Source organism: Lynx canadensis, chromosome C1, assembly GCF_007474595.2.
Source record: "Lynx canadensis isolate LIC74 chromosome C1, mLynCan4.pri.v2, whole genome shotgun sequence".
Taxonomy (NCBI): Eukaryota; Metazoa; Chordata; class Mammalia; order Carnivora; family Felidae; genus Lynx; species Lynx canadensis.
Window position 1 is genome coordinate 118,133,627 of NC_044310.1, and position 12,779 is coordinate 118,146,405.

The 12,779-nt window shown below is 45.5% G+C and overlaps 1 protein-coding gene across 2 annotated transcripts in view; it reads right to left on the reverse strand.

Moving 5' to 3' along the window:
* The window catches only part of CFAP221 (cilia and flagella associated protein 221), a 112,417-nt gene extending 107,787 nt beyond the window's left edge, over positions 1-4,630 (reverse strand). Inside the window, exons 1-2 of one of the 2 annotated variants that reach the window (XM_030327572.1) lie at positions 4,552-4,630; positions 2,980-3,165 (exon numbers count right to left, since the gene is read on the reverse strand). In XM_030327572.1, the coding sequence (XP_030183432.1) occupies positions 2,980-3,118 (139 nt within the window). In that variant the 5' untranslated portion in view covers positions 3,119-3,165; positions 4,552-4,630. Of the gene's footprint in view, positions 1-2,979; positions 3,166-4,537 lie in introns of both variants that reach the window. The other variant, XM_030327573.1, reaches the window with a different exon arrangement.
* Between the last annotated feature and the right edge of the window lie 8,149 nt (positions 4,631-12,779).

The following is a 12,779-nucleotide window of genomic DNA, read 5'->3' on the forward strand; positions in this document are numbered from 1 at the left end:
ATTTGGGCTCAGGTCATGATCTCACAGTTTGTGAGTTCCAGCCCCACGTTGGGTTCTGCACTGACAGTGTAGAGCCTGCTTGGGATTCCCTCTCTCTGCTCCTCCCCCGCTTGCTCTCTAGCTCTTTCTCAAAATAAATAAAAATTAAAAAAAAAAAAGTGTCACTGTTTCAAAGAAGACATCCAGATGGCCAACAGACACATGAAAACATACTCAACATCACTCATCATGAGGGAAATACAAATCAAAACCACACAGATACCACCTCACGCCGGTCAGAGTGGCTAAAATTAACAACTCAGGAAACAACAGATGCTGGCGAGGATGTGGAGAAACGGAAACCCTCTTGGACTGTTGGTGGAAATGCAACCTGGTGCAGCCACTCTGGAAAACCGTGTGGAGGTTCCTCAAAAAAAAATTAAAAGTAGAACTACCCTATGACCCAGCAATAGCACTGCTACGAATTTATCCAAAGGATACAGGAGTGCTGATGCATAGGGGCACATGTACCCCAATGTTTATAGCAGTACTTTCAACAATAGCCAAATTATGGAAAGAGCCTAAATGTCCATTAACTGATGAGTGGATAAAGAAGATGTGGTTTACGTATGCAATGGAATACTACTTGGCAATGAGAAAGAATGAAATCTGGCCATTTGTAGCAACGTGGATGGAACTAGAGGGTATTATGCTAAGTGAAATAAGTCAGGCAGAGAAAGACAGATACCATATGGTTTCATTCCTATGTGGAACCTGAGAAACTTAACAGAAGACCACGGGGGAAGGGGAGGGGAAAAAAAGAATTACAGAGAGGGAGGGAGGCAAACCATAAGAGACTCTTAAATACAGAGAACAAACTGAGGGTTGATGGGGATGAAGGGGGGGGAGGGGAAATGGGTGATGGGCATTGAGGAGGGCACTTGTTGGGACGAGCACTGGGTGTTGTATGTAAGCGATGAATCACGGGAATCTACTCCCGAAAACAAGCGCACACTGTATGCTCTGTATGTTAGCCAAGTTGACAATAAAATATATTAAAAAAAAAAAAAAAAGCATCCAGGTCTACATAACTTTTCCCAGCTCTTCATTCAGGCAGGAACTGAGATGTGTAGGAGGCACTGGGAACCCACTACCCCATTGTCTCTGTGCCTTTAGCGCTGATGTCAGGCATTTGTTCATAATCATCACTCCAACCCGGCGCAGCAGGTATTATTTCCATTGTGCAGATGAAGGAGCTGAGACTCAACAAGATTAAGCAACTTGCCCACGGCTGGTAGTTGAAAATCAAGCCCAGGTCTGATTCCAGCTGCTAGACTGCCTCCTTCAATACGAATGCACCATCCAATTTCTCACCAACGGTGACTTTTCACCTTTGGCTATATCCACACCCTGTGAGCCACAGATCCCCCACCCCGCTCCTTAGCCCAGTGTGATTCTTGTAAACATCTAGAGTGAGTGTGAAATGGTTGGTGTTCTTGCTCCTCACCAGGTGAGCTGAACACTGTCATCAGCTTTGGGCCAAAGTGAAGGGCTGGAATGGGGTTAAGGATGGTCTTTCTGGGGATAGATGATCTCTGTTGGTTATCTGATCATTTTTTTAAGTATTGAAATGAACATTATTTGGTAATTTTTTAAAGATTTTATTTTTAAGTAATCTCTATACCCAAGGTGGGGCTCGAATTCACGACCCTGAGATCAAGATTCACACGCTCCTCTGAGTGAGCCAGCCAGGTGCCCCATTTGAAAAAATTTTTTCAAGTTTATTTATTTATTTTTGAGAGAGAGAGAGCACACACACATGAGCACAAGGGATGGGCAGGGAGAGAAGGGGAGAGAGAATCCCAGGCAGGCTCCACACTCACCTTGGAGCCCAACATGGGGCTTGATCTCCCAACTGACCATGAGATCATGGCCTGAGCTGAAATCAAGAGTCAGAAGCCTCACCGACTGAGCCACCCAGGCACCCCTATTTGGTAAATTTTTTAGATGCTGGATATTTTGCTTTTGTTTTTAGAGCCACAAACAGGTGTAAAATAGGCATTGCTCTGCTAATACCCCCAGAAATAGTTGAGTATATTAATCTGCATTCAATAAGTTCTACGGTAATGAAAGAGCCACACCAAATTACTGCATTTCCAGCATTTGTGATGGGCCTTGCAAGATGAATTGGAAGCCAGCTAGTGTGACGGTAGAGAGCTGGACATTGGGCTACAACGACTGAACACCACCTCCCCACTCAGCTGTGCCGCCTTGGGGAATTCGTTTGACCTCTCTGATTGTCAGCTTTCCCAACAGTAAAATGAAAACAGAACGCTGATGTTGTGCAGAATGAGTGAGAATAACGTAGGCCGAATGATTAGTCTTCTACATAATCACTAGAGGATCTACCAGGCTTTCCACGTACATAGAATGGGAGAGATGTGCACGGAAAAAAGCAAGGGGGTATTAAGTGCATGTGGTCTTGAAGGAGCAGGAGTAATGGTGTGGCTGCAGCTGGGGGTGAGAGGTACAGAGCATGGTAGGCCTGGGGGGCGGGGCCGAGTAGGCAAGTTCACATCCACGGCAGAGGAGGCCAAATGCCAAGGGAAAGAATCGCAGCTCTATTCCGTATGCAAGGGAACCGCTGAGAGCATCTGAGCAGAACAGGGGCAGGGACAGCCGTGATTCCACAAAGGAAACTGACGGGGTGTGAAGGTCGGAAGGAGGAGAGCACTACAATATCCTAGTGACCTGCTGAGGCAGTGGGGACAGATAGGTAAGATATTTGAGGAAGTGGGAGCAGCAGAACTTGGTGACTCACGTACACCACAAGGACCTATCACGTGAGTGGATGGGCCTAAATAGAACCATTGTTCTTAATAATAAAACCTATTGTAAGCCTATAAGACAATATAGAGAGATCAGCACCAAAAATTTCTTTGTGCTTTCTGGACTTTGGATCCTCTGCGATCCAACTTACTTGATTAGATTCCAACTTACTTGATTCTAGAAGGTGATTAGGTACTGGAGTTCTTTTCTTAGGCTCCTCCACGAGGCTCCTCAAAAGGAGGGGAGATACGTTAGTAAATGGTTCTTTGGCACTGTTTAGTTCTCTGCTGGGGGTTTTCACCACTGCCATTTTATCATGAAAAATTGAGTCTCCTTTTTAGAGCCAAAGGTCACTTCCTGGGAAGAAAACAGTAGCAGTATGAGAAACCACGCACATTTTTTTTTTCTCAATCTTTAACAAACGTACCTCTGTGACTGTGCGGTTAACTGTGGCCCAGGCCCTCTCTGCCTCCCTGCCTTTGCCGGCCACTCCATTCCCACACAGGGCTGTCCCATTAATCTGGCGTCACATATCACACCCCAATCTCCTGCCGTCGCTCAAAACCCTTCGGTGGCCCTTAATTTTCAAGAGCTTTTCCCAAACTCTAGTCCTGAGATGCTTTGGACTCCTGAAGGGAAAAATAAAGGCACTCACAATCAAAAAAATCGGAAAATGTTGAAGTAAATAGTTAAACAGGCCTTTTCTGAGATTTCTCCAAATCAGTTTCTTAGCTGCATGTGACCATGAAACCCTTTAACATTTGGAGACACTATTTATAAGACACTGGCATTTTTGAGCCACCTTCCTGGGCCCCTCTCTGGCGTGAAAAGGAGACAGGGTAGCCAATAGGCCCCCTCCACCACCAGGGGGTGCATTCCTAGGGGCTCTGTCCCAGGACCTAGGATCCCGGTTCATGTTGACCCTTTGTCAGACTTGCGTTTCCTTAACATTCATTTCAAGTTCCACCCTCTTCATAAAGGCCACACTGACCCCAACACCCTTCAACATACTTTACAACTACTGCCTCTACTACTCATGAGGTATGAATGATTTATTGCCATGTACAAGCCTAGGCATCTTGGTATCTTCTACAGCTAAGTCTCTAAACTGGGGGTCCTTGGACAAGCAAGCTTGCGGGGGCTGCTCTGTGATGCCTCTGAGACTGAATGTAAAATCCGGTCTGGATCTTCATGTGCTTGCTTTTTTTTTTTTTTTTTTTTCTGGAGAAGACTCATAGCTTTAGATTCTCCGGAGTCCACAACAGCAAGCAAAATACAGTGACTATACTGAAGCAGGTGTTTACCAATCATTTTCTGAAAATTTCTCCTTTCCCCTTACCCCCAGCCCCAGCACCTCTGAAGATTCCCTACTCCTCAGCACAGCCTCTACCTCACCTGCTTCGTTCCCTTTCATCCCTTCAACACCTGCCTCAAAGTTCACTTTCCAGCCCCCTCTCCTTGGGGCCCCTCAAATTCCCCGCCTGTACTTCAGGCAGGAACAATGCCTAAACCGTTTTCAGGAGAGCTCTCCTATTCCAGTTCACTCACTCCAGGGTGAACTTGTCTCTTTTCACACACCCCCATCCTTGGTCTACTGGCCCCATCCTCTACCCGCAGGCCCTCTCATCCTAGCCAGACGCCTGCTCCCCCTCAGCGCCCCTTCACTCCATCTCCGGCTAGGGGTAGGGGTCGACCCCAGCCCCATGCACTACCCACATCCTCACTTAACCCTTTCGGTCCGACCTCTCCTCTGACCACCTGCCCGCGGTTCAGGCAGCCTCAGCAGCTCAGCGGCGGCCAAGGGGGCACCCCTAGCCCCAGGTCCCAGGCAGCTCACACAGGAGGTGGTTCCGGGGCGGGATTAGGCCGGCGCCGGCGCCAGCCACCGTCGCCATGACAACTAGGACGCGCTCCCAGGGTCGGCGGCCGGACGCGACCAAACTCCCCAGGGACGTGGGGGCGGGGGGGGGGGGGGGATACGGGCGGCAGGCGCTCGAGCTCCGGAGGCCGCTGGTGACTTCTGGGGACTCGAAGTAGTCTGTGCGGCCTGGGCAAGAACAGAGACAACGACTTAGGAGGTGCGAGGGCAATGGATTTCCGAAGGGAAATGGGAAAGTCATAAAAGTATAAAAAAGTATAAACTGGAATCCTGCGAGAGCAGATGGCGGAGAGCGGCTGACCCCCCAAGGGGCGGGGCCTCCTGAGCTCAGTGGGTGGAGCTTCCCGCCAGACATTCATTCACCCAATCACTTAATTCTTCAATATATTTTGTTTTCCGTTTTCTGTTATGGTAAATTTCAAACATATACGAAGGTAGGCAAATAGTATGATGAAGCTTCAACACCCATCTGTAACAATGATCAAATCACGGCCAGTCTTTGTTTCCTCTATACCTTCCCCCTATTCCCTGTATTCTTTTGAAAATCTCAGGCATCATTTCATCCATAAATATTTCAGAATATACCTCCAAAAGATAAAAATTCTTAAAAAAAAAAAAAAGAGTACAACCACAATGCCAGTACCTTAATAAGTTACAGTGATTTAACATCTTCACTTACCCAATACCCAATAGTTCCACAAATGACTTACATGTCATGTTTACAGTTGCCAGTCTGAATCAGAATTCGAATAAAACCCACACGTTACAACAGACTGATATGTCTTTAGGTGTCTTTTAACCAACATGTTCTCCCTCCATTTCTTTTTGTTGTTGTTGCAACTTATTCACCGAAGAAACTGTTTGTGTTCTGATACTGGTATTTAGGAGTTATACACCATGAAGCTGGACCTGCCCCCCCTAGACCTCCTGCCCTGTCTACTCACCCTGCCCACCCATGGACATTATTCCATACACAGACAGCTCGGGCTTCTCTCTTCCCAGGAGTTGTCCTTGTCTCGTTTTTTCATTATATGACTTGACACTTGCGTGATATTATTTATGGCTTCATGTCGATAAGAAATTATAGCAGGAATCCAATAAGAATACCTGCCTTTCCCACACCCACATCACTTGTTGTGCTCTATGTGGTCCCCACCTCCCCCACGCACACTCACACTGGGAATATTTACTTTTCCCATCATCCTATTTTCCAATCACTCCCCCACTGCCATCATCACTGGTTAAAAATCTGCCCATCTTTCAAGACTGGTGCTAGCGATGGTATATTTTCTACCCTCCTTGAACCAGAAGGACTGTTTCCTTCCTCCGGGTTCCCACACACTTTCTTCTATCATCTTTTTTGGCACTTATCTTTTTATATGTTGCACCTCTTATTACTTGTGTGTCTTAAACTGTGAAATTCTTATCAGGAGGGGACTGTGCCTTATCTTTGGATCTCCCACAGCCCTTGACACAGATCTTTGTTTATGGTGATTACCCAGTAACTGTTGGCCAAGTGGATGAAAAAAATCTATCTGCTTATACAGTAGGTTGTTTTAGTTCTTTCTGTTTTGTTGCCCCAACAAAGTTGTAGATTTCAGAACAAGTACTGTGTTTCCCACAGTCCCAGACCTTTCTACTCCAGCTTAAATCATCAAATGCTTGTTTCCATATACTTTTTAGTGGGTCTTGGGTAAGACCCATTAAAATCCTTAGTTTTTTTAATTTTTTATTTTATTTTATTTTTTAATGTTTATTTATTTTTGAGACAGAGAGACAGAGCATGAACGGGGGAGGGACAGAGAGAGAGGGAGACACAGAATCCGAAACAGGCTCCAGGCTCTGAGCGGTCAGCACAGAGCCCGACGAGGGGCTCGAACTCACGGACCGCGAGATCATGACCTGAGCCGAAGTCGGACGCTTAACCGACCAAGCCACCCAGGCGCCCCTAGTTTTTTTAATTTTTAATTTAAAAAATCCTTATTTTTTTTTCCTTAGGTAAATTTGGCAATGTCCTTATTTCATATGTAAAGATAGACACGAACATAGATATATAGATACCGATATCGATATAAGATGTAGGTTCTCTGCACAATTCACCAAAGTGCATATTATAGTGTAGTGGACATTTCTGGTTGTGTACTCCCACCTTCCAGCTTTGATCAGGCTTCTCCCCAGTCCCTGATCCCCAGATCCCCACTTCCAGCAGTAGATGCTGATTAGTCTATGCTGGTCATGGAAACTTCTGTCCTCTTGCCCACCACTGATTTACTGTTGAGTATGTAACCCAATTCTGGCCACAGAGACATTAGGAAAAGGCTTCTGGGAAACTTCTGGAAAATACATAAACAGATAATGTTTCATAAATACAGTATCTTTCTCTTTCTGGACATTGTAGTATCCAGAAGTGATTCCTTGGAAATGCAGCAGCCATCAGAGGCCAGGAGGGGCCTGAGGGTGAAGGTGAAGCTGGTGAGAAGGATTAGCAGGGCAAGGAGACAGGAAGAAGATTCTGGACCTGCATGACGTCATCTCACCTCTGCTTGTCTGGTGCCCACATCCCGTTATCTCCTTTCAACTGAAATCGTTCTGACATACGATGATTTCTAGGCACTCACCACTGAAAGCGTGCACTTTAGCACAGGAACCTGTTAGAAATGCAGAATTTCAGGTCACCCGGACCTACTAAATCAGAACCTAAATATAAATAAGATCCCCCAGAGATTCACAGACACATTTTAAAGTTTGAGAATCACTAAACCAATGACCTACAATTACAGCTGTTTTCCACGATCAATTATTTAACCAATTCATTTACGTATTTCACATTTATTTCACTGAGAGTTTGCAGTGAGCAGAATACAAAGGTATCCCAGCCTCTGCCAAACTAAGCCAATGAAATGAGTGTAATAACAGACACAGAAGCTATAAACAATAAGCTTCAGAAGCACAGGGAACAGCTCATTTCCTTCCTTAAAACTCATCTGTGGCTTCATATTGTATGGAAAAGAAAATGCAAAACCCTTAACATAACTTTCAAGGTTTGGCAGAACCTTACTTCTGGACTTCTCTCTCCTCCTTCTCTCACCACACCCCACGGTGCATCCCCTGGTGTGCTGGGTTAAAGCTGGCTGAAAATTCTGACACTCCTCTCATGGAGAGGTGGGGTCCCTGGGCCCTGCCCATGAATCTAGGTAGGTCTGTGACTGCTTTAACCTCCCAGTCCAAGCCTGCCTGAATTTGGGACTGCAACATTTGTAGGAAATAATAAAATGGTGGTTGTTTCAAGCATGCAAGCTTTGGGATAGATATAGCTGCAGCGATAAATAACCCGAAACTCGGCCAGTTCCTACTCAGCCTAAGGATCCCTTCCTTAGAGGGGCGTTTCCTGGCTTCCTTTTCTAAATCAGGCCCTACCCCAACCCCACCACCCTCTCTCCCAGCACTGGGTGCTCTCCCTTCAATGCACTTACTGCAGCGTGTGATTCTAGACCAATGGGCTTACCTCTCTGATGTCTGTCTTCCTGATGTCTACCTCTTCTGAAGTCAGCTGATGGCCTGACTTGTTCACTACTGTATACTTATCACCTTGCACTCTGCCTGGCACATGGGAGGACCTCCAAAATATTTGTAGGATCAGGTCATTAATGATTTATGCCAACAGAGATCTAAATTTCTACATACGTATACATATATTATATGTATATGTACATGCATATGTATATATTTTTGGAATATTTATATATTTGGAATATATATATATTTATATATATTTGGAATATGAATGATATACAGTTCAAAATACCCACATAATGCCTGGACTTCCTCACAACATGGCCACTGGATTCCAAAGACAAGTGTCCCAGGACAGAGCCAGGCATATGCTAGCCGTATGACCTAACCTTGAAAGTTGCACAGTTCTACTTTCACCTCATTCTACCCATTGAGGCCATTCTCAAAGATCCACTCTTTTATAAGAGGGTACATAGACTTGTAGGGGCCAAGGGCAGGCCACTCCAAGATGGGCCACTTTGTCAGGAAGATTATTTTGAATTAAAAAGCAATCATGGGGCCCCTGGGTGGCTCAGTCAGTTAAGCATCCTACTTCAGCTCAGGTCATGATCTCACAGTTCACAAGTTCGAGCCCCGGGTCTGGCTCTGTGCTGACAGCTCGGAGCCTGGAGCCTGCTTTGGATTCTGTGTCTCCCTCTCTCTCTACCCCTCCCTGGCTCTCTCTGTCTCTCTCAAAAATAAATATACATTAAAAAAATTTTTTTTAAGCAATCAAGGGGCACTTGGGTGGCTCAGAGGGTTAAGTGTCCTGCTCTGGATTTCAGCTCAGTTCATGATCTCACTATTCATGGGATCGAGCCCCGAGTTGGACTCTGGACTGGCAGCCCAGAACCTGCTTGGGATTCTCTCTCTCTCCCCTCCTTCCCTCTCTCTGTTTCTCCCTCTGCCCTTCCCCTGCTCGTGCACCACGTGCACTCTCTCTCTCAAAATAAATAAATAAACATTTAAAAACATCAACAAATAAAAAGAAATCAATACCCAGAAGATTCAGGAAAAGTTCTTTATCTCCCCCTCAGCTCCCTGAAAAGAATGTAGCTAAAGGAATTGCTCTAGGAAGGGAGCTATCACTAAACACAACTACCTTATACTATGAACTGAGTACGACAGACAGGGAGGGACCCAGCAAGGCCTGTTTGATCAAAGTTGTCTATGCCCCCCTGTTTCTGAGGGGCCCAGCAAATGTTTGTTTACAGCAAACATTTATTCTTTTTCATCTTCCTATGAATTTATTTTCTTCCCTTTGAAGTCCCAGACCCCTATCCCCTCCTCCTTAGTTCAGAATGACGTACATAACTTACTTTGCCTGTCTTGGGAATTTCTTGTCTGTCTGGATTCCCTGAATGTATGTCATTAAGTTTTATTTTCCCCTTTTAATCTGTCTCATGCCCATTTGATTCTTAGTCCAGCTAGTAGGACCTCAGCAGGCAGAGTAAATGCTTCCTCCCTAGCACACTCCACCTCTCAATAGAAAAGTGTCAACATCTTTGGGGTGATGGTGGGGTTGTCCGGAGCTCACAGCCAAGAAAGAATTCTTGAAGACATCTTTGGTTCAAAAACATGATTTTATTAAAGCATGGGGACAGGACCCATGGGCAGAAAGAGCTGCACTGGGGTCATGACGAGTTACTAGTTATATACTATGAAGTTGGGGAGGTAAAGTCAAATGGGAGTCCTCCAGAGGGACTTTGATATGCTAAAGAGGAGAGGAGGAAGGGGCAAGAGAACCACCTGCAAACAGAGTCTGAACCACACATTCGTCCACCCTGAAGGACACTCTGTCTCCGGATTCTCTGTCACATAAACCAGCACCCAGGCTTATTGCTACGTCAGCCAGTTTGAGTTGGTTTGTCCATTGTCTGCAGCCAAATGCATCTTAACTTGTATATCCAGACAATTTAATTGTACTGATTTTTTTTCAACCTCATACTGCTGAAAGATGGGTATTATTTGGCCCATTATGCAGATGAGGAAATTGAGGCCTGGAGGGTTAAAGTGACTGCCTGATAGCACATGGCTAATTGATGACTAAGTCAGGATTTGAATCCAGGTTTGTTTGTTGCCAGCATTCTTTTCTGAATGCCAGGCCAAATTGCCTAATCAGGCCGAAATGTGGGGAGCCTCTGGGAGGTCGGGGCATACCTCATCATTTTTTGCTCCATCCGGAGAAGATAAGGCCTTGGGAACACTGGCAACATTGTCTTTCAGATTTGGTTTTATTTGCCTTTTTTTTATTTGATCTGTTTTAACAAATATATTTCATAGAAATATTTAAAAGGATGCTGACAGGGGCGCCTGGGTGGCTCAGTCGGTTAAGCATCCGACTTTGGCTCAGGTCGTGATCTCACAGTTCGTGAGTTCGAGCCCCACATTGGGCTGTGTGCTGACGGCTCGGAGCCTGGAGATTGCTTTGGATTCTGTGTCTCCTTCTCTCTCTGCCCCTCCCCCACTTGTGCTCTGTCTCTCTCTGTCTATCAAAAATAAATAATAAAAATGTAAAAAAAAAATTAATTAAAAAAATAAATAAATAAAATAAAAGGATGCTGACAAATGGAGGCAGAAAATAAGAAAAGTAAAGGAAAAACTGCTTTCCTGAGAAAGCCAGCCCACATTTCCAGAGTGTAAACAGTGAGCCTGGACCATAAAAACCTCATTAAAATGTCAGTGTTATACCTTTGTACTTCAGCACTGAATGGGAAATCATGCTTGCCCCATTATTTATGGCTCATCAATAATACATTAGCTCGGCTCCAGAAAAGCTCACATTCAAGAGAGGACAGACCTCTTTGTTTGGTTTATTGAACAGCTGAAGGGGCAGAGCAAGTTCATGTCATCGGTGTGTTCATTTGGTGAAGGCCCCCGACCTCCAGGGACAGCCAGCTCCTCACTCCTTCACAATGTCCTCCTCATCCCCTACCCCTAGTCCCTTCTGCTCACATATCACTTTCCCAGGGACACTTCCTGAAGTGTATGCCAGGGGAAATTGTTACAAGTGACAGAAATGGATTAGTGACAGAATGGATTCAAAAGTAAAACAAAGGTTAAAAACGTATCTACCTGTCTATCTCCTGTCAAGAGAGGCTTTAGTCACAGTCGCCTCTAGGTGCCAGAGGATGGGGTTAGGATTTTGTCTTTCTTTGTCTCTGGGTTCTCCACTCAATGTTGACTTCATTTCCAGCCAAAATGGCTTCATGATATGGGAGGGCCGCCATCTTGCTACTGGCTTGAGTATAATGCTAATGCCTAGGTTTGGTGGCGCCACTCTTATTGGCCCAGCATCAGTCAAGAAGGTGAGGGAGTATGAAGCAAGCTGAAACCCTGCAAACCACTCCCTCCACCACCACCACCAGGTGGGATATGTGTGACATGCCTCAGGCACTCCTAGCTATGGAAGAACAAGAGAAAAGAAAGAAAACAAATGGTTAACTGATAGAGATCACAGTCAGGAAGGACACTAGTCTCCAATTAGTTCACAAATGTCTTAGTAAATGACAAGAAAAAGGCAATCTTATCAATAGTCTAATCTCCAGAAACCTATAGGTTTCCTGGAGCCCCAACATCACCCCTCGATAGTGACGTGAGGAAAGAAGGCAAGAAGGAAATGGCAGAGAAAATTAAATTTCCTCATAACCTGCAGCCCGTTGACAAATACTGGAGGCAAATACAGAGTATAACATTTCTCCAGGAACCTTCTACCGTGCTAATGTTAATAACCTCCTAGAGGGAAAACAACCTTAGCTTGACCATAGCAAGGCCTCAAGTAGCTTAGGAGTCCTCTTTAGCATCTCAAAGCCCTCTGGAGGCTTGCCAGTTGACTTCACCTCTCCAACTTCATAGTATATAACTATATAACCACTGCAGGTCTTTCTGCCCATGGGTCCTATCCCTGTGCTTTAATAAAATCACCTTTTTGCACCAAAGAGGTCTCCAGAATTCTTTCTTGGTCGGCAGCTCCAAACCCCCATCACTCCAAAACCCCATCAATGAGCCCAACCCTGAAAGCAGTCATTGTGGTTAGTTGCTGGTGGTGCCTCTCCTCGCCGAGGTCTGGGTCATATGCTCACCTCTGGGCTGCTGTTGATGGAAGTCCCACCCAAGCCACAAGGTCTGAGAGTAGGGGAGGGGAAGGGAGATCCTTACACCAGAAGAAGAGGGATTAGAGGCTGGCCAGATACAGCAGATGTCTGTTAGGTTGAACCTTATAAAATGATCGATATTCAAATATATTTTACGTACAAGAATGGTGACTGATATGGCTCAACCTCATACATTAACCCACGAGGCTTGATTCGGTCCTTAGTACATGCTCCCACGGAATGTATCACAGTTCACAGTACCATCCACTGTACACTCTGGAGTTGCTCACTTCAGCTGACCGACTGGTTTGTGAACTGTGTGGTTATGCAGGCCTCTCAAGTCTTGACCACCAGCCTCCATCATCTTGCCAGCCGCCCCCCCCCCCCCAGGAGGGATTGCAACTGAGTACCACAGGCTTTGTGTACAGGGTTGAGGTCGCCACACG